General features: G+C 43.5%; 1 protein-coding gene across 1 annotated transcript in view; it reads left to right on the top strand.

Moving 5' to 3' along the window:
- Nucleotides 1-22,512, top strand: part of SNRNP48 (small nuclear ribonucleoprotein U11/U12 subunit 48) — a 167,940-nt gene that overhangs the window by 140,916 nt on the left and 4,512 nt on the right. Inside the window, exon 8 of the mRNA XM_069217070.1 lies at nt 1,010-1,189. Coding sequence (XP_069073171.1) covers nt 1,010-1,189 — 180 coding nt within the window. The remainder of the gene's footprint in view (nt 1-1,009; nt 1,190-22,512) is intronic.

A 22,512-nucleotide genomic window follows, 5' to 3' on the forward strand; every position in this document is an offset into this window, starting at 1 on the left:
TCTTTTACTACACTCTATGTACATACATTTCCGCCCCATTGCATGGGAACCTCTAGTATCCTCACTTTACCAACTCCTACCTCACCCTTTGCGGGAAAAACAATCTAAGATGGAGTCGACGCCCATGCGCAATGGAGCCGAAAGGGAGGAGTCACTCGGTCCCGTGACTCAGACTTCTTCGAAGAAAAACAACTTTTAACACTCCGAGCCCAACACTAGATGGCAGGAACAGTGCACAGCATGCGAATCTGCAGTGTATCATGCCACAAACAGATGTACACTGGGTAAGTGACATTTTCCATATCAATCAAACTGGTTGGTGCGTAGTCACAAGCAACTCTTCTTCCCCATATTCGGGGAAACTGTGCAAGCTGAAAAATTAACTACAACATTTTCTGTGGCACAGTGAGTTCCAGGACTGAAGGAGAAACTTTGAGGAAGAAGTGGTCCTAGCTGAAACATTTTCTCTTATTTTGAGGGCATTACGACAAGAAATTACTTAATTACTTTTGCATGTGAGAATGTAGGCTGAATTTGTCCCATTAGATAAGTATCGTATCAGTTAAGTAATGTATCCATCATCGGAGTCCACTTTGAAGCATGCCTCAGTATTATTCCCCTCCTTCCAGGTCAGGGATACAACAGGGAGTCTATAGAAGTGATTAAGGACCTGATTACAACTTTGGTAGAGGGGGTTACTCCATCCCAAATGTGACGGATATCCCGCCCGCTGTATTACGAGTCCATTATATCTTATGGAACTCGTAATATGGTGGGCGGGATATCCGTCACATTTGGGACAGATTAACCCTCTCCACCAAAGTTGTAATCCTGCCCTAAATGTCTAAATTGATTGTATTCTGGAGTTCATGTTGCTGCTTTTTAAAGCATTCAGTTTGTGTGTCATCAGAAATGTATTAGCAGATTTCTTATCTTAAAGGAGAGTCATAAAGTTAAACTAATATGCATGAAAAATATTATAATATGCAGGTTTTTTTTTTCTTTTTAGATTGCTAGGTAGGCGGTCAGACTCCAAGGATTCTGTGCGTTCAGATTCGGCAGACTCGAGGCAGGTATCCGTCCCCCATAGAGGTGTGGAACTGCCCCGTCACAGAAGGGATCACAGCAGCAGTCCACACAAACAGAAGAGTAGAGACAAGAAAAAAGATTCCAAAAAGAGAAAAGAAAGGTAAGCAAAATCTAGTTGGATTTTTTTAGTGTCATGTCTACAACACAAAATCTCTGCACCTTTTTCGTACAGTTGCAGAGGAAGTGCTTTTTAAACATTTATGTATTTGTTTTTGTTGTTCTTTATCCTTTTTATGTGATTTATATTTTTTGCAACCTCTGCTCCTACACCCTTTGGCCTTGGATTCATTAGCCAATTCTTAAAACATTCCTGACCATGGAACAATGCAGTGTTTAGATTTGGGTTATTTCCATTTGTTGAAATGGCATGATTGCAGAATTGGAAGGAGAGGCTAATTGCCTTGTCAGTTTGTTGGGGCTTCGTTAAGACTGGAATATATTCAGAAACCAGTTATGATATTGAAGTATTTAATTTTTTTTATGGTTTTCCCCATATTTTTACTACAGGATTATGTTGGTCAAACATGCCGTACATCTGGAAAACATCTATGATAATGTTCTTTGTTCATCTAAGTGTATTGCTTTATTTCTTCCATCCCGTTTGTTATTTCTAATCAGTGCAATGTTTTAACACCAACTTCACTTTGCAGATGCTTTGTACACTGTCGCTAGAAGTAAGAGGTGGGAAACTCAGGCAGAGTTAGAGTAGATTAGCTACATTAATGCTCAACCGGAAGCTGAATGACTGTGTCAAACATGTGTATAAATCTACATTAGCTACCAAATGGTACTGGGATCTGGTCTAAAGCACAAAGCTGTGTTGCATAAAGTTGGAGGTTTACAATCGGAGGCTCATGGCCATGATAAGTGTAATTTCTTTAGTTTCTGAAGCTGGGAAATATTTCTGCCAATGCCACAGGAGCGTCCAACTGTTCATTTCCTAATTTATGCTCATGCATAAACAATTCTACATATAAAAAATTAAGCAGGTCCAGGTTTCTGCATTTGGGAATTAACTTAAGGTTCAAATACAGTTCTGATATTTTTTCTTCTCTCCTGGCAAAATGTTATTCCCTGTGGAAAAACCCGTTTCACTGTACCTTTTCCCATTCCTAAACAGGATATGGGATTAACCCTGCCCATTAAAGTAAATGTCTTGTCTGATGGGAATGGGGCTTGTCTAAAGTTTGTGAATACCCACAACCTTGCTAGTTTGTGTGTGTGTTCGCCTACTTTGGCGGGTAGCCACACAGTGGAACGCTCACAGTACGCCCGGAGAACATCTGTATTGCCACATAAAATGTTCCTATACTAATAAATACTTTTTAACTTTTTTGAGTCATTGAAATACGTTAGTAAATATGGCCCTCTGTTAGAATCTCTAGCAAGAGAAGAACTATCTCAAGCCCTGGTGCTTACTGAAAACTTATGTTCGATGGCACACTTTGCATAAGTCTGCCATATAGTGTTGGAGTGTTACAAGTTGTTTTTCTTCAAAGAAGGTTTTCGAGTCACGCGATTGAGTGACTCCTCATCTTGGTAATACTGTGCATGGTCATCGAGTCCTTTGTTGTTTTTTTTTTTTTTTTTTTTTTCCCCCGCTGTTGGGCTCAGATGTGTTTCCTCTCGATCCAGTAGGTCTCGGTTTGGGCCTTCTGAACTTATTCTATATTTCTATAATACCGTTGGTATCGTTTCGATTGCGTTTCTATCTACAATCGATCCAATTAAAACAGTTGGGTAAAAAAAAAATTGTCCTTAATAGGGGCCTGCCACCTTTTTAGGGCCCTCTTCAATGTCGGGCTGATGGAATGGGCTCAGTTTCGGTTCTGTCCTCGGTGTCAAGCCAAGTTCCCGTACACTGACCAGCATTTTGTGTGCAATCTGCTTATCTCCCGACCATCGAGAGGAGACTTGTGATGCCTGCAGGTTGTTTAGATCGAAGAAGACTCTCTGTGATCGAAGAGCTCGTCAAATGGAAATGGCGTCCAAGTCTACAGAGGACACACCAGACATTTTTGGTGAGAAACACATGCAAGAGGAGGAAGAACAGAGTATGGTGCTTTCCATTAGAGGCTCGGGCTCCGACCGCAACTCTGATGAGGGCAGCCACCCTATACCTCAAGCGAAGTGCGTGAGCACACCTGCCCCGTCATACCACCTGTAAGGAAATGCCTCCTTGGCATGGTTACCCCCTGACTTTTTGCCTTTGCTGATGCCAAGTTATGATTTGAAAGTGTGCTGAGGCCTGCTAACCAGGCCCCAGCACCAGTGTTCTTTCCCTAACCTGTAATTTTTTTTCCACAATTGGCACACACTGGCATCCAGGTAAGTCCCTTGTAACTGGTACCCCTGGTACCAAGGGCCCTGATGCCAGGGAAGGTCTCTAAGGGCTGCAGCATGTCTTTTGCCACCCTGGAGACCCCTCACTCAGCACAGACACACTGCTTACCAGCTTGTGTGTGCTGGTGAGAACAAAATGAGTAAGTCGACATGGCACTCCCCTCAGGGTGCCATGCCAGCCTCGCACTGCCTATGGCATAGATATGTCACCCCTCTAGTAGGCCTTACAGCCCTAAGGCAGGGTGCACTATACCATAGGTGAGGGCATAAGTGCATGAGCACTATGCCCCTACAGTGTCTAAGCAAAACCTTAGACATTGTATGTGCAGGGTAGCCATAAGAGTATATGGTCTGGGAGTCTGTCATGCACGAACCCCACAGCACCATAATGGCTACACTGAAAATTGGGAAGTTTGGTATCAAACTTCTCAGCACAATAAATGCACACTGATGCCAGTGTACATTTTATTGTAAAATACACCCCAGAGGGCATCTTAGAGACGCCCCCTGAAACCATACCCGACTTCCAATGTGGGCTGACTAGTTTTAGCAGCCTGCCACACACCAGACATGTTGCTTGCCACATGGGGAGAGTGCCTTTGTCACTCTGTGGCTAGTAACAAAGCCTGTACTGGGTGGAGGTGCTTCTCACCTCCCCCTGCAGGCACTGTAACACCTGGAGGTGATCCTCAAAGGCTCACCCCCTTTGTTACAGCACCCCAGGGCACGCCAGCTAGTAGAGTTGCCCGCCCCCTCCAGCTAAGCCCCCCCATTTTGGCGGCAAGGCCGGAGGAGATGATGAGAAAAAAAGGAGGAGTCACTGGCCAGTCTGGACAGCCCTTAAGGTGTCCTGAGCTGAGGTAACTCTGACTTTTAGAAATCCTCCATCTTGCAGATGGAGGATTCCCCCAATAGGATTAGGGATGTGCCCCCCCTCCCCCCTCCCCTCAGGGATGAGGCACAAAGAGGGTGTAGCCACCCTCAGGGCTAGTAGCCATTGGCTACTAACCCCCCAGACCTAACCACACCCCTAAATCGAGTATTTAGGGGCTCCCAGAACCTAGGTAACTAGATTCCTGCAACTTAAGACGAAGGACTGCTGAGCTGAAAATCCTGCAGAGAAGACGGAGACACCAACTGCTTTAGCCCCGGCTCTACCGGCCTGTCTCCCCACTTCGAGAAAAACTGCAACAGCAACGCGTTCCACAGGGTCCAGCGACCTCTGAAGCCTCAGAGGACTACCCTGCATCTAAAAGGACCAAGAACAGCGGCTCTGCTCCAAAGAAGAAACATCTTTGCAACAGAGGCAACTTTTAAAGAACATATGTTTCCTGCCGGAAGCGTGAGACTTTGCACTCTGCACCCGACGCCCCCTGTTCAAACCCTACGAACACTACAGGGAGGACTCCCCGGCGACTGCAAGCCTGTGAGTAGCCAGAGTTGAGCCCCCACAGCGATGCCTGCAGAGGGAATCCAGAGGCTCCCCCTGACCGCGAATGCCTGCTTCTAAGAACCCGACGCCTGGTAAGGACACTGCACCCGCAGCCCCCAGGACCTGAAGGATCCGACCTCCAGTGCAGGAGCGACCCCCCAGGTGGCCCTCTCCCTTGCCCAAGTGTTGGCTACCCCGAGGAGCCCCTCCCCCCCCTTGTCTGCCTAAATCGCTGAAGAGACCCCTAGGTCTCCCATTGAACTACATTGCAAACCCGATGCCTGTTTGCACACTGCACCCGGCCGCCCCCTTGCCGCTGAGGGTGTACTTTTTGTGCTGACTTGTGTTCCCCACCCCCCCCCGGTGCCCTACAAAACCCCCTGGGTCTGCCCTCCGAAGACGCGGGTCCTTACCTGCTGACAGACTGGAACCGGGGCACCCCCTTCTCCTTTGAAGCCTATGCGTTTTGGGCACCACTTTGACCTCTGCACCTGACCGGCCCTGAGCTGCTGGTGTGGTAACTTTGGGGTTGCCCTGAACCCCCAACGGTGGGCTACCTTGGACCCAACTTTGAACCCTGTAGGTGGTTTACTTACCTGCAAAACTAACAAACACTTACCTCCCCCAGGAACTGTTGAAAATTGCACTGTGTCCAGTTTTAAAATAGCTTATTGCCATTTGTGTGAAAACTGTATATGCTATTTTGCTAATTCAAAGTTCCTAAGTGAAATACCTTTCATTTAAAGTATTGTTTGTAAATCTTGAACCTGTGGTTCTTAAAATAAACTAAGCAAAGATATTTTTCTATATAAAAACCTATTGGCCTGGAATTGTCTGAGTGTGTGTTCCTCATTTATTACCTGTGTGTGTACAACAAATGCTTAACACTACCCTCTGATAAGCCTACTGCTCGACCACACTACCACAAAATAGAGCATTGGAATTATCTCTTTTTGCCACTATCTTACCTCTAAGGGGAACCCTTGGACTCTGTGCATGCTATTTCTTACTTTGAAATAGTACCTACAGAGCCAACTTCCTACACCACCCCAAGACACAAAGTCTTCAGCACTGGCCGTCGGTCCTCCAACTGCCTTCGGGCCATGGTCTGATCTGAAAAAACAGTCCGGATGACCAACCTTCAGGTTCGGCACTGAGAATGAAGACCAAACAGCTTACGAGACCGGCGAAACATTCTGTTTCAGCTATTTTGGTGTTGAGCCGAAAACTACAGACATTGATTTCGGAACCAAAAAAATTCCATCTGCTTCAGAGCCGATTATTTCTTTCCGAGTAAAACACTCAGCGCCTAAGACTTCGGAACCTAAAGATCCAAGTGGGAAAATTGCTACTTCCACTCAAGAAACATCACAAATACAGCCAATTCTAGAGGTTATGGGTGCTCAACAGTGTAAATTACTAATACAAAAGGGCACAGGAAGGATAATTTCCTCTCCTGCAGTGACTACAAAAAGAAAATTATCCTTTCAAGAGACCCTAGATACTGGACCTCCACCAAAAAAGGTCTCAATAAACAAACGGGGGAAAAAAAGGCGGTGCAGCAGAAACAACCTTCACCCCACCACATTCTCCTCTTCTTCCCTCCACACCAGCACCATCACCCACATACCAGATGCATGACTCTTCGCAAACATCCTCAGCATCACTACACAGATGATTTCAGCGACATTCAACATGATACAGATCCATAGGCTCTAAATGACCTTGATCCCATTACATTAAGATTGATTTCATACCCTGCTAGACCTTCTCCCCCCAAAGACTCTACAGCATACAATCAGGTCACAGTGAGAGCAGCTGCATACCATAATGTGCAGATGCACACTGACCTAATAGAGGATGATTTTCTCTTTAATACTCTCACATCCACTCATAAAGAGTATCAATGTCTCCCAACACTACCTAGGATGCTAAGGAACTGAACAAACATTTTTAACGAACCAGTGAAGGCCAGGATTATTCACTCCTATAGTGGATAAAAAATATAAACCAGCTCCATCAGACCCAGTTATCATAAGAGCTCAGTTACCACCAGACTCCATAGTGATTGGGGGCAGCAGGAAAAAGGGCTAACAGCCAGTCAACAGGGGATGCTCCTCCTCCAGATAAGGAGAGAAAAAAAGCTAGATGCTGTAGGCAAAAGGGTTGCCTCACATGCAGCAAACCACTGGAGAAAAGTCAACTCTCAAGCTCTTTCACCTAGGTATGACAGGACCCACTGGGACGAGATGGAAGAATTTCTCCAATACCCTCCACCAGAAGTGGAGACAGCGGGTCGTTTCCGAAGGACAAGCAATCCCAAATAATGCTATTAGATGTGCTAGAGATGCCGCTGACACTGCTTCTAGGGTTATAAATACCATCATAGTTATTTGAAGGCATGCATGGATTCAGATGTTCAGGTTTCAAACCTGAAATTCACCCTTCAGTTTTAAATATGACTTTAAAAAAAAGCATCTGTTTGGGCTACAAGTGGACACAACCATAGAAAAGTTAAATAAAAATAAAATAAAAAACAGATTCAGAGACAGCCAAGGCACTGGGGTCATTTTATACTACACCTGCTAGAGGTGCCCTTCGCAGGCCACACTTCAGAGGTGGCTTCAAACAAGCAGCTCCTGATTCAGCATTCACTTCCCATCAGAACAAACCGTACAAATCTATTCTAGAGGTTCCTTTAGTTCCTTTCGAGGCTCATACAGAGGGTCCAATAATAGAGGAAGAGGCAAGTCATCCACTTCCAGAAGTTCCTCCACTGCAACCAAACGGTGACTCACTCATCATCCCCACAGCACATACATCTCCTGAGGGAGCAACGCTGGTAAATTTTGATCCACAATGGCAAGACATCACTACAGACCAATAGGTTCTGTCAATTATTCAATATGGTGATTGTCTGGAACTCATTACCACTCCACCAAACATTCCCCCTCGTTCACTCAGACTTACTCAGTACCATCTCAAATTACTGAAAGAGGAGGTACTGTCACTACTGCTCAAAGGAGCCATAGAGCTACTACCCATATCCCAACATGGTTCAGGACTATATTCACTATCCTTCCTAATACAAAAAAAATGGCACATTAAGGCCAACTCTAGAACTCTGGCATCTCAATCTATGCATTCTCTCAACACTTTCACAAGGTCACTCTACAAGATGTCATACCTTTACTGCAAAAGAGATTATAGGACTGCATTAGATCTCAAGGATGCATATTTCCACATACCCATACAACCAGCACATCACAAGTACCTGAGATTTGTCACCACAGGCAAGCACTACCAATTCAAAGTACTACCATTCGGAGTAACAACAGCACCAAAGGTGTTCACCAAATGTTTAGCGGTAGTTGCAGCATTCCTCAGAAGACAACACATACATGTCTTCCCATACCTAGACGACTGGCTAATAAAAGCCAATATAAGCAAAGTATGTCAACAACACAGTAGGGACACACTAGATCTTCTTCACAAGTTGGGATTCACCATCAATTATCTCAAATCCCATCTACAACTATTACAAATACAGCCGTTATTTGGGAGCAGTTCTCAACACTCACACAGGATTAGCATACCCAAATCTAGTAGGATTTCAAGATGTAACAGCTCAGCTGCATCACAACCACACTTACACAGTGAAATTAGTGATGAAAGTATTAGAATTGATGCCCTCATGTATACCCATGGCTCCATATGCAAGACTGCACATGGGTCCATTTCAACAGTGGTCTCAGTCACAAGGTCAACTTCAGGATCTAGTGTTGTTGGACCGCCAGACTTATATCTCTCTGTAGTGGTGGACCCATATCAACCTATCAAAAGGGCGGTTCTTTCAGGAACCTGTGCCTCAGATCACAACAGGTGAATCACTGACAGGTTGGGGAGCTCATCTCAACAAGGACAATGGGACTCAACAAGCCTACCACATTAATTACTTGGAATTACTAGCAGTATTCCTGGCACTCAAAGCTTTTTTGACACAGTTTTCACACAAGGTAGTGTTGATTAGCACAGACACTATGATAACCATGTATTATCTGCAAAAACAGGGGGACACACTCTCATCCCAATTATTCAGTTCCGCACAGTAAATTTGGAGATGGGCAATTCACAACCACATTCAAATAATTGCGGAATATCTCAAGGGGATGAACAATCAGCTAGCAGACTTGTTAAGCAGGACGCAGCAACAAGTCTACGAATGGGAAATTCCCCCATAAGTAATTCGGATATACTTTCAAATGTGGGGAACACCAGGCATAGATCTATTCTCCACAAAAGAAAACTCAAAATGCCTGAGCTTCGCATCAAGGTACCCACACCCACAACCCAAGAGCAATGCTCTGTGGATAAACTGGACAGGGATATTTGGTTACGCTTTTCCACCAATCCAACTAATTCCATTACTGGTAAGGAAAATGAAACAAACCTCAATCACCTTGATTCTCATAGCTCCCACATGGGTGCATCAACATTGGTACACAACAAGGCTGTGTCTTATCTGTTGTACCTCATCACAAGCTAGCAAACAGACCCGATCTCTTGACCCAAAACAAAGGTCAAATCAGACACCCCAGTCCCAGCACACTCAATCTTACGATATGGCTCCTGAAGTCAGAGTTTAGTTGCCTGAAACTTCCATCTGAATGCATAGATATTTTAGAGGCGGCACGCAAACCCACAACTAGACAGTGTTATGCTGCCAAATGGAAACGTTTTGTGTACTATTGCCAACCCAAAAACATATACCCACTTAAAGCTTCAGTAGAGGATATTGTATGCTATTTGTTACACTTACAAAAAGCAAACTTAGCATACTTTATTTAGCAGCTATAGCAGCTTATCTTCAAAACAGACATAATGTTTCACTATTTAGAAGTCATCTTCTAAAAGTATTTATGGAAGGACAAGAGAAATTCCACCTAGAGTTCCTCCAGCTCCTGCATGGAACTTTTACATTGTACTCACAAGACTTATGGGCCCATCATTGCATTCCTGTTCTCTGCAGTTCTTGTCATGGAAGGTTGCTCTCTTAATAGCAATAACTTCTTTAACCCCTCGGATGCTTGGGAGGAGGTGGTTGTGTCTGCTGCCGTGGCGCTCCAGCACCAGGGACGCAACCACCTCGTCCTGCTACCGGCCCTCGGGGTAGATTGGCCTATTTTTGAAAGTCCAATCTGCCCCCAAGGGGGTCAGAAAGCCCACCAGAGACCAGGGAAGATTTTTGTTTCAAAAGAGGGTGGGGGGTATGGCCATCCCCCTCTCTCCCCCCCAACCCCTCCTAAATAAATGGGACCAAAGTTGTTCTGCCCACCAGTGGGCTACCAACCAGTATGGGCATGGTTATTCCCCCACCCCAACTGAAGGGGGAAAGTCTTTCAGCTCTCTCCTGCACACTAAAACATCTTATCTCACGGTAAGCAAGAGGACATTTGATGATTTTGGTTTTACATTTGGGCCATGAGAGCTTGTCTAACTCTCAAAATCATCCAACTTGGAATGGTGAGGGCTGCACTTTTGGGACTTTGGGACGCTGCCATGTAGAAAAATCCACAAGACCTAGAAACATCTGAAAACTAAACATCTGGGTGAGTCCAGGGTGGTGTGCTTCACATGCACCCGCACCATTTTCTTACCCACAATGCCCTGCAAACCTCACTGTTCCTCATTTTTATGCTGGAACCTTCCGGATTCTGCAGGAATCCACAAAATTCCTACCTCCCAGCATTGTTGCATCTATACCGATAAACAAATTCTGCCCCACTTGTCAGCCTAAAAATGTTTTTTTTCAAACTGCCCTTTTGGACCTACTTTGGTTCCCCCTCAATTTCGACATGTTTTTGGCTCTTCCCTGTCACAAGCACTTGGCCTACCTACACAAATGAGGTATCATTTTTACCGGGAGACTGAGGGGAACGTTGGGTGGTAGGAGATTTGTCCCGGTGCGGTGATCCCACACAGAAATGTGGGAAAATTGTGATTTTTTTTTTTTTTTTTTTTTAGCTAACTTTGAGGTTTGCTGAGGATACTGGGTAAGAAGACACTGGGGGATCCACGCAAGTCTCACCTCCCTGGACTCCCTTGGGGGCCTAGTTTTCAGAAATGTTTGGGTTTGGTAGGTTTCCCTATATGACTGCGGAGCTCAGGACCAAAAACGCAGATGCCCCCTCCTATTAAAAAAAGAGAAAAAAAAATAGTTTTGCATTTAATAATTTTGTTGTGTCCACATAGTGTTTTGGGCAATTTCCTTTGGCTGGCACTAGATCTACCCACACAAGTGAGGTACCATTTTTATAGGGTGACTTGGGGGAACGCTGGGTAGAAGGAAATTTGTGGCTCATCTCAGATTCCAGAACTTTGTCACCAAAATGTGAGGATAAGGTATTTGGGGTTTTTTGGCCAAATTTTGAGGTTTGCAGAGGATTCTGGGTAACAGAACCTGGTGAGAGACCCTCATGGCACCCCATATTGGATTCCCCTGGTTGTCTAGATTTAAAAAATGCACAGGTTTGCTAGGTTTCCCTGGGTGCCGGCTGAGCTAGAGGCCAAAATCCACAGCTAGGCCCGGTGCAAAAAACACGTCAGATTTCAATGTAAAAATGTGATGTGCCCATGTTACGTTTCCTGTCACAGGCACTAGGCCTACCCACACAAGTGAGGTACCATTTGTATCGTGAGACTTGGGGGAACACTGACTAGAAGAACAAGTGCTATTGCCCCTTGTCTTTCTCCAAAATTTTCCTTCCAAATGTAAGACAGTGTAGAAAAAAAAAAGTCTATTTGAGAAATTCCCTGTAATTCACATGCTAAAATGGGGAATTCAGAGATGTGCAGATAACCACTGCTTCTCAACACCTTATCTTGTGCTCATTTTGGAAATACAAAGGTTTCCTTGATACCTATTTTTCACTCTTTATATTTCAGCAAATTGATTACTGCATACCCTGTTTAGAATGAAAACCCATTGCAAGGTGCAGCCCCTTTTTTGGCTCTGGGTACCAAGGGGTCTTGATGAACCTACAAGCCTATATGTCCCCGCAACCAGAAGAGTTCAGTAGACGTAACAGTATATTGCTTTCAAAAATCTGACACCGCAGGAAAAAATTCGAGTAAAACGTGGGGAAAAATGGCTGTTTTTTTTCACCTGAATTTCAATGTTTATTTGAGCTTTTATTTTATGTAGGAAAACCTTGTAGTATCTACACAAATGACCCCTTGCGGAATTCAGATTTTTGTCTACTTTTCAGAAATGTTTAGCTTTCCACGATCCAGCATTGGTTTCACACCCATTTCTGTTACTAACTGGAAGGAGACTAAACAATATAGTAAAAATAGGGTATGTCCCAGTAAAATGCCAAAATTGTGTTGAAAAATGTGGTTTTCTTATTCAAGTCTGCCGGTTCCTGAAAGCTGGTAAGATGGTTATTTTAGTACCGCAAACCCTTTGTTGGTGCCATTTTCATTGGAAAAAAAAACCACAAGCCTTCTTCTGCAGCCCTTTTTTCCCATTTGAAGAAAAAAAAAAAAAAAATTTTTGCTGTATTTTGGCTAATTTCTTGGTATCCTCCAGGGGAACCCACAAACTCTGGGTACCTCTAGAATCCCTAGGATGTTGAGAAAAAAGGATGCAAATTTGGCGTGGGTATCTTATGTCAACAAAAAGTTAAATGAGGGCCTAGGTGTGAACTGTCCCAAATAGCCAAAAAAAGGCCTGGCAGGGAAGGGGTTAAGATGAGTTAGTGAAATTCAGGCTTTCACTTTGGAAAAACCATTGTTTCAAAATCACAAAGACAAACTAGCTCTCAGAGGAAATCAAAAATTCCTACCAAAGGTAGTTTCACCTTTTCATATCAACCAGTCTGTGAATTTGCCAGTCTTCTTTCCACAGCCAGACTCAGTTGCTGAAAGAGCCCTACACATTCCTGATGTTAAAAGAGCTCTTATGTACTATATAGACAGAACAAAATAACTTTAAGTTGCATTTTCACAACCTCAAAAGAGTAATCCTATTTAAAAAAAAAAATGGATAATCTAGATGGATAGTCAAATGTACCCAGTCTTGCAATATTAAAGCTAAAATACAGTTACCAGTAGCTCCTAAAGCTCATTTTACCACAAAGAAAGGAGCTTCAATGACTCCTAGGCAATATACTAATAGCAGACAAATGTAAAGCTGCTACATGGTCTACACCACACACATTTACTAAACACTATTGTGTTGATGTGTAACTCGCCAACAAGCAAATGTTGGACAGGCAGTACTTAGAAAATTATTTCAAATTACTCTAACTCCCACAGGCTAACCACCACTTATTTTGGAGGGGACTTCTTTACAGTCTATGCAAAGCATGTGTATCTACAGCTACACATGCTATTGAACGGAAAATGTTACTTACCCAGTAGACATCTTTTCGTGGCATGTAGTGCTGTAGATTCACATGTGCCCGATCTCTTTCCTGGGAGCCTGTAGCCGTTGTAGTACAACATATTGTAAATATGTGTTTGGTGGCATGTGCAGCTGTAGATATAAATGCTTTGCATAAGTTTGCCATCTAGTGTTGGGCTTGGAGAGTTACAAGTTGTTTTTCTTCGAAGAAGGTTTTTGAGTCACTAGATCGAGTGACTCTTCTTCTCGGTGATACTGCGCATGGGCATCGAGTCCTTTGTTAGATTGTTTTCTTTCCTCCGTTGGGTTCGGACGTGTTTCCTCTCGCTCCTGTGGATCTCTGTTTGGTATGTCTGAACTTTATTCTACCTTTCTATAATATTGTCAGTATTCTTTCGATAGCGTTTCCCATCTCTACTCAATCCGATTTAGACTGTGGGGGTCGAATTCTCACCCTTACAAGGGCCTACTCCAATGTCACGCTGATGGAACGAATTTGGTTTTGATTCTGTGCTCGGTGTCACAATAAATTTCCACACACCGATCAACATTCCAACTGTTATCTGTCTCCTGATCATCGAGAAGAGACTTCCAAGGTTAGCAGATAATTTTGATCTAAAAACACTCTCCGGAACGGTAGAGCTCGTCGTCTCGCAATGGCGTCCAAGTCCACAGAAGACACATCTGATATTTTTTAGTGAAGAACACGCCCAGGAAGAAGTTTGCAAGAAACAGCATTTTCCATCCAAGACTCAACTCCAATCAACACTCAAATGATGATAGCCACTACGTTCCTGCGGCACAGTATGCGAGTTCCACTGCCCCATTGCACCACACAAAGATACTTAAGAAGACTCCAGCACTAGTCGTCGGTCCTCCACTGCCTTTGAGCCATGGTCTGATCTGAAAAGAAAGTCCGGATGACCAACCTTTGGGTTTAGCACTAAAAACAAAGACTAAAGAGCGTTCGGCATCGAAAAGACAGACTGCTACATCCGTCTCGAAATCGGGCAGAAAGTCAGTAGGGAAAGCTTAGAGCCAAAAAAATTAATACCGCCTTTGGGGCCAATGTTTTCGGTTTGAGCCAAGCACTACATACCTAAACCTTTGGAGTCGAAAGACACAGGTAGCATACAAACTACTTTTACCCACAAAACTTTGGATATTCAACCTGTTTTAGAGGTGATGGACGCTAAATATCGAAAACTACAAATTCCAAAGGACAGAGGAAAAACAGTTGCTTCTCCTCGAATGTCCTTTAAGAGGACATTTACTTTGAGTCACATTAAAGGATGCACTTCCACCAAAAAAAGGTCTCCAAGGATAAGAAGCAGGAAGAGCCTGCAAGAAACAAACCTCCTTCACCACCACATTTGCCTGTTCTTACTTCTACACCACCATCTCACACATCCTCACTATCACCACATAGAGATGATTTTAGTGATGACCATCAGGATAAAGATCCATGGGATATATATGATCCGGATCCCATTCTTCCAAATGATCCAGACTTATATCCTGCTATACCTTCCTCACCAGAAGACACTACTGCATATAACCAAGTAATAGCCAGAGCTGCTGCTTATCATAATGTGCACATGCATACAGATCAAATAGAACAACATTTCCTTTGTGACACTAGCATCTACACATAAGCAATATAAATGTCTCCCATTGCTTCTTGGAATGCTCAGACATGCTTCAGATATTTTCCAGGAGCCTCTTAAGGTCCGAATTATCACTCCTAGAGTAAGTAAAAAAAACAAAAAAACATAAACCTGCTCCATCAGCCCCGGTGTTTATAAAAACTCAATTACCACCTGATTCAATAGTCTTATCACAGCAAGGAAAAGGGCTAACAGCCAGTTCACAGGAAATGCGCTTCCTCCAGACAAAGAAAGTAAGAAACTAGATGCAGCATGTAAAAGAGTAGCTTCACAAGCTTCAAAGCTGCAAATCATTGGAGGATAGCCAACTCACAGGCTCTCTTGGCTAGGTATGATAGGGCCCACAGAGATGAAATGGAAGAACTCTTGCAGTACCTTCCTCCAGAACAGCAAAAGAGGGGACAACAGATAATAACAGAAGGGCAAGCAATATCTAATAATGCTATTAGATCTGCTACGGATGCAGCTGATACAGCAGCGAGATCAATTAACACCAGTGTGCTTATTAAAAGACATGCCTGGTTAAGATGTTCAGGGTTCAAAACTGAAATACAGCAAGCTGTTTTAAATGTGCCCTTTAACAAAGAACATCTATTTGGCCCAGAAGTTGACACAACCATAGACAAACTTAAAAAGGATTCTAAAACCGCCAAAGCAATGGGTACTTTATATACCATACCCAGTAGAGGTAATTTTCGTAGACCACAGTTTAGGTTTTTTTTCAAAGCATCAGCCTCAGAAACAGCAAACTCCCAACAAGAACAGTCGTCACAATTGTATACAAGAGAATCGTTTAGAGGCGCCTACAGAAGATCTAACAGTAGAGGAAGAGGTAAACCATCCACCTCCAGAGGTTCCTTTAAGTCAAATAAACAGTGACTCTCTCACCAGTCCCACAGAGCACACATCTCCTGTGGGAGGAAGACTGGTAAATTTATATCTACAATGGTACAAGATCAATGGATTCTATCAATTATCCAACATGGTTATTGTCTAGAACTCATTTCTGCTCCACCAAACACTCCTTAACACAAACTTGTTCAGGAGCATCTCACTCTATTAAAACAGGAGGTGCAATCACTACTGCTCAAAGAAGCCATAGAGCTAGTACCCCTATCCCAACAGGGATCCGGAGTATATTCACTATACTTTCTCATACCAAAAAACAATGCTACTCTCAGACCAAACTTAGATCTCAGACCCCTCAATCTATACATACTTATAGAACACTTACATATGGTCACTCTACAAGACTTCATTCCCCTACTACAAAAACAGGATTACATGATGGCATTAGACGTCAAGGATGCTTATTTCAACATTCCCATACATCCTGGACATTGAAAGTATCTAAGTTTCATTGGAGCAGGAAAACACTACCAATTCAAAGTGCTACAATTCGGGGTAACAACTGTACCAAGGGTGTTCACCAAATGCTTAGCCATGGTTGCAGCATTCCCAGAAGACAACACGTACGTCTTCCCATATCTCGACAACTGGCTCATGAAAGCCAGTACACTTCAAATTTGTCAACAACATGCTCAATACGCCATAAACTAGGATTCACCATCAATTACCAAAAATCTCACCTGCAACCATCACAGATTCAACCATATCTAGGAAAAATTCTGAACACTCAATCAGCATTGGTATACCCAAACCCAGTCAGGATTCAAGCATTTCACAATCTCATATCACAACTACAATACAACCACACTTATACAATAAACTTGTTGATGAAACTAATAGGGATGATGGCTTCATGCATAGCAATAGTACCCAATGCGAGACTCCACATGCGACCACTACAGCAATGTCTCTCTCAAAAATGGTCTCGGACACATGGTCACATTCAGGATCTAGTGTTGTTGGACCGCCGAACTTACCACTCTTCTTCAATGGTGGAATTCCACTAACCTATGAAAAGGGCGTCCCTTTCAGGACCCTGTGCCTCAGACCATAATCACAACAGATGCAGCAATGACAGGTTGGGGAGCTTATCTCAACAACCTCACTATACAGGGGGAAAGGGACGCAATCCAACAGACTTATCACATAAACCACTTGAAATTACTAGCAGTATTCCAAGCACTCAAAGCATTTCAAACACAAATCACTCACAAGTCTGTGTTATTAAAGACCGACAATATGACCACAATATATTACTTGGAAACAAGGTGGGGTGGGTGGGGATTCATTCATCTCAAATGTCTAGACAATTTGGGAATGGGCTATTCACAATTGCGTTCAATTAGTAGCAGAGTATATCCCAGGGATACACAGTCAACTAGCGGACCACTTAAGCAGGACGCAACCACAAATACACAAATGGGAGATTCACCCACTGGTTATCCAACACTACTTCCAGATGTGGAGAACTCCACAAATAGACCTTTTCGCCACAAAAGAAAACGTAAAGTGCCAACGCTTCGCATCCACACCCTCCATCCAATGGCAATGCTCTATGGATGAATTGGTCAGGGATATTGGCTTACGCTCTTCCACCAATTCAATTTCTGATCAAAAAGCTGAAACAAACCTCGCTCACCATGATACTCATAGCTCCCATGTGGGCACGTCAACGTTGGTACACAATACTATTGGACCTGAGTGTAGTACCCCATAACAAACAGACCAGATTTGTTGACTCAAAAGAGAGGTCAAATCAGACATCCAAATCCCAGCATATTCAACCTGGCAATTGGGCTCCTGAAATCATTGAATTTGGTCACTTACAACTTCAATATGAATGTATGGATATTCTAAAAGAGGCATGCAAACCCACAACTACACAATGTTATGCAGCTAAATGGAAGCGTTTTGTCTACTATTGTCAGCCAAAAAACATTGACCCACTTAATGCTTCAGTACAGGATATTTTTTGCTATTTGCTACACTTAAAACGCAAACCTCGCATATTCCTCTATTAGGATCCATTTAACAGCTATAGCTGCTTACCTCCAAAACAGACAACATACTTCCCGGTTTAGGATTCCTGTTATAAAGGCTTTTATGGCTGGTCTTAAAAGGGTTATTCCACCTAGAGTTCCACCAGCCCCTGTGTGGAATCTTAATATTGTACTCACAAGACTTATGGGTCCACCATTTGAACCCATGCATTCTTGCCTTCTTCAGTTCTTATCATGGAATGTTGCCTTCTTAATAGTAATCACTTCTTTAAGAAGAGTCAGTGAAATTCAAGCATTCACGTTAGAAGAACCTTTCTTTCAAGTTCACAAAAACAAAGTAGTTCTTAGGGCAAACCCAAAATTCCTACCCAACGTGGTTTCCCCTTTTCATATCAATCAGTTCGTGGAATTGCCAGTCTTCTTCCCACAGCCAGATTAAGTTGCTGAAAGGGCTCTTCACACTCTTGATGTTAAAAGAGCTCTCATGTACTATATAAACAGAACAAAATATTTCAGAAAATCCAAACAACTTTGTGGCATTTTCACAATCTCACCAAGGTAATCCCATTTAAAAAATAAAAATAAAAGGATTAGGAAGATGGATAGTCAAATGGATTCAAGCTTGCTATCTTAAAGCTAATAGACAGTTACCAGTAACTCATAAAGCTCATTCTACTAGGAAAAAGGAGTTACAGTGGCATTCTTAGGGGACTATACCAATGGCAGACATATGTAAAGCGGCTACATAGTCTACACCACACACATTTACTAAACATTACTGTGTGGGTGTATTATCTCTCCAACAAGCAAATGTAGGACAAGCAGTGCTTAAAACACTATTTCAAACTACTCCAACTCCTACAGGCTAGCCACCGCTTATTTTTGGGAGGGGGCTGTTTACAGTGTATGCAACGCATGTTTATCTACAGCTGCACATGTCATCGAACGGAAAATGTTACTTACCCAGTAGACATCTGTTTGGCATGTAGTGCTGTAGGTTCACATGGACCCTCCCTCCCTGGAAGCCTGTGGCCGTTGTAGTACTAAAATATTGTAAATATGTATATACATTACATGGACATCTCGTGTTTTTTTTATTTTTTTTTATTACTATTTATGTGCATATACACTCATACACTCTTTACTTTACCTGCCTGTGGGAAAACAATCTAACAAAGAACTCGATGATCATGTGCAGTATTACCAAGAGGAGGAATCACTCAATCGTGTGACTCGAAAACCTTCTTTGAAGAAAAACAACTTGTAACACTCCAAGCCCAACACTAGATGGCGGACTTAAGCAAAGCATGTGAATCTATAGCACTCCATGCCACAAACAGATGTCTACTGGGTTAGTAACATTTTCCTTTTATCCTGTCCACGAAACCTTTCCTGGTGGCTTTGTAGTTTTTCTACATGTATGTACCTCAGCTCTGCAAAACAGATCCTGAAGCTTTACAGAAAATGTTGTATTTGCTCCACGCTTTGATGCAGTCGTCACGGTTTAAGAAGTATGCCATCTAAAAATCTTCAAGTAAACCGTTTACGTTAAGCCCTGTATAGCACTCAAAAACCGGTGCTTCAAGCTGCCAGATTTAGCACTCTTTTACAGTGAAGTCAGAAATAGATTTTTGAAAATTAAACTTAATGTGTGTTTATGCAGCGCAATTTGACATTTGTAGACAGTCACCAGTTTCCAGTCCCAGGCTTTGTGTGCAGAGAGATGATTGATCAACAGTTAATTACAGTTAGGTTTGTTAAACTGCTTCAGTCTTGTGTACCACAGCATACCTTCTTTTAGGGAGCAGGATGATGGACCTCCTAGCCCTTTCAAGCTTTTCTGTTCCCTTCTCCTCATCTCATTCATACTTTGGTGATATTGTTAATAGTACATTAAATTAGATTTTGGGAATGAAGGGACTGGATACATCTCGTTTTGTCAATTTGTTCAAGGAATGCATCATGCCACTTTGCCTTTGTCCGCATGTAGGGCACATTAGATGTGTTGAATGGGGGGAATATCAGGCCTCACGTTTGTCTGGTTATTCCTCCAAATGAAGTGGGTATTTTAAAATAGTGTATTTTCTTAAAAATGCATCTGAGGACATTCCAGTGAGACTAGGCTTATACTGCTCATATAAATGTCTATAATAGCTATGAGGCTTTGAGCATTGTTTGCCCTACACAGTTACTTGACGTATTATAGAATTGGTTTATGAAACATGTTCCAAGATATGTTATGGTATGACCATATTTGCACCTTTACAACATGCTTTGTTCTGTAATTTTGGTAATGAAGGCAGCTCAGGCTAATGGTGGGATGATATGCTAAGCCAGTGGTTCCCAACCTGTGGTCCGGGGACGCTTGGGGTCCCCGAAGCCCCCTATGGGGGTCCGCGACTGCTTAGAAAATTTAATAATTGTAACAGATTAGGTCCCCAGCTTTCAGTAATTGCTTAGTGGGGGGTCCTCGGATTCCAATAATGATTCACTGGGGGTCCCCGGGTTCCAGTAATAGTAAAGTGGGGGTCCACAGAAGTCAGAAGGTTGGGAACCACTGTGCTAAGCCATCACTGTTCTGATGGTCTTGCCGTAGCTATCAGTGTATACAGTTGCATTCCTTAAAGTTTAGAAAACTATTTAGGGTTGAGCCTGCGAGAGCATGCGCTAGCACATGCATATCGCTTGTGAGACGCATATGTTTACAAAAAAGGTCTTGGAGTCCGATTTGTTGGCATGGCTGGCACTCTTCTTTACAGCCTCGTAATTCGTCACTGCAGACTTGGTATCATTTCCGTTCCTCTCTGTGGAGCATGGACCAAGCACTGATTGATTCATCTTAATTAGTGCTGTTTCCATGCTTCTGATGTGACTGAAGTACTATTTTGTTCTATTCAACTTTTAGTGCCATGCAAACTGAAAGTGTGTGAAAAAAGTGCCAAGCAGGACAAACAAAATTGCAAAGTTTTATTTTCTATGGTTAACTTTCTTTTAATTTGTTTAGTCTTCTTTACTCTCTTTCCACTCATGTTTTGTTTTGTTTTTCATGATGGACATCAGGATTATCTTGTTATAAAAATTGCAAAGCAACATTATTTCTTTGTGTACTTTCTGAAACAGTTTTAACAAATAATTGTGCATTACACCCCAATCACCAGCCCACCCCAGTTCACCCCAACTCCAGTCCAAACCATACAAACCAACTGACCCCACTCCAGTCTGCCCCGCTCCAGCCCAAAGCAGCCTACCCCCTTAAAGACGAGCTGCACCACTCCATTCCAATTCAAAATAAGCTGCCCCACTCCAGTGCAGTCCAAAACAAGCTGCCCCATTCCCAAACAATCGGCCCCACTCCAGTCTGCCTTGCTTAAAAACAATCAGCCCCACTCCAATCCAGAGAAATCTGCACCACTCTAGTCTGCCACAGTCCAAAAGAATCTGCCTCACTCCAGTCCAAAATAATCAGTCCTGTTCTGATTCAAAATAATCTGCGCCCCTCCAATTCAAAATAATCTGCGCCCCTCCAATTCAAAATAATCTGCGCCCCTCCAATTCAAAATAATCTGCGCCCCTCCAATTCAAAATAATCTGCGCCCCTCCAATTCAAAATAATCTGCGCCCCTCCAATTCAAAATAATCTGCGCCCCTCCAATTAAAAATAATCTGCCCCCTCCAATTCTCAATAATCTGCCCGCTCCAATTCAAAATAATCAGCACACCCAATCCAAAACAGTCTGCCCCTCTCCAGTCCAAAACAATCTGCTACACTCCAGCCTGCCCCACTCCCAGAATTCCATCCCAGTCCAATCTAATCTACCCCAACCCAACCCAGTCCATTCCACCCCAACCCAGTCTAATCCACCCCAACCCATTCTAATCCACCTCAATCCATTCTACACCATCCCCAGTCCTCTGCACCCCACCTCAATCCACCCCAGTCAGATCAATTCCAAACCACCCCACTCAATCCAATCAACCTCCCTCTAATCCACCTCACTCCAATTTAATCCATCCGACTGCAAATCCAACCCTCTCCAATCCACCTCACCCCAAGTCAGTCCAGTCCATTCCACTCCACTCCAATGCAGTCCACACCATTCAATCCAGTCCAATCCAATCCCCCTCCCCATTTCAATCCATCTCACTCCAGTCCACCCCAATCCAATTCACCTCACTCTACTCCAGTCCACCCCACCCCAGCTCAGTCCACCCTACTCTGTCCAATCCATCTAGCCCATCCCACTCCAATCTTCTACCCCACGCCAGTCCACCGCACCTCTAGTCCAGTCCACCGCCCCAGTCCAGTCCTGTCACTCCAATCCAATCCACCACACTCCAGTCCAATTCACCTCACCCCATTTCAGTCCCCCCGATTTGAATCCAATCCACCCCAATCTAGTTCACCCACTCCACCTGCCAACTCCACTACAGTTCACCCTACTCTACTCCACCCCACCCCACCCCACTCCAATCCAGACCACCTCACTCAACTCCAATCCGCCCCACTACCTCAGTCCACTCCAACCCGCTCCACCCTGTTTCACCCCATTCAACTATACTCCACTATGACACTGCAGTATACGACCTTCTCTGCCGCTAAACCACTGAACTCCGCTCCCCTCTACTCAACTCTTCGACAGTCTACTCCCACTACTCCACTTTGCG

The sequence above is a fragment of the Pleurodeles waltl genome, chromosome 2_1, assembly GCF_031143425.1.
Source record: "Pleurodeles waltl isolate 20211129_DDA chromosome 2_1, aPleWal1.hap1.20221129, whole genome shotgun sequence".
Taxonomy (NCBI): domain Eukaryota; kingdom Metazoa; phylum Chordata; class Amphibia; order Caudata; family Salamandridae; genus Pleurodeles; species Pleurodeles waltl.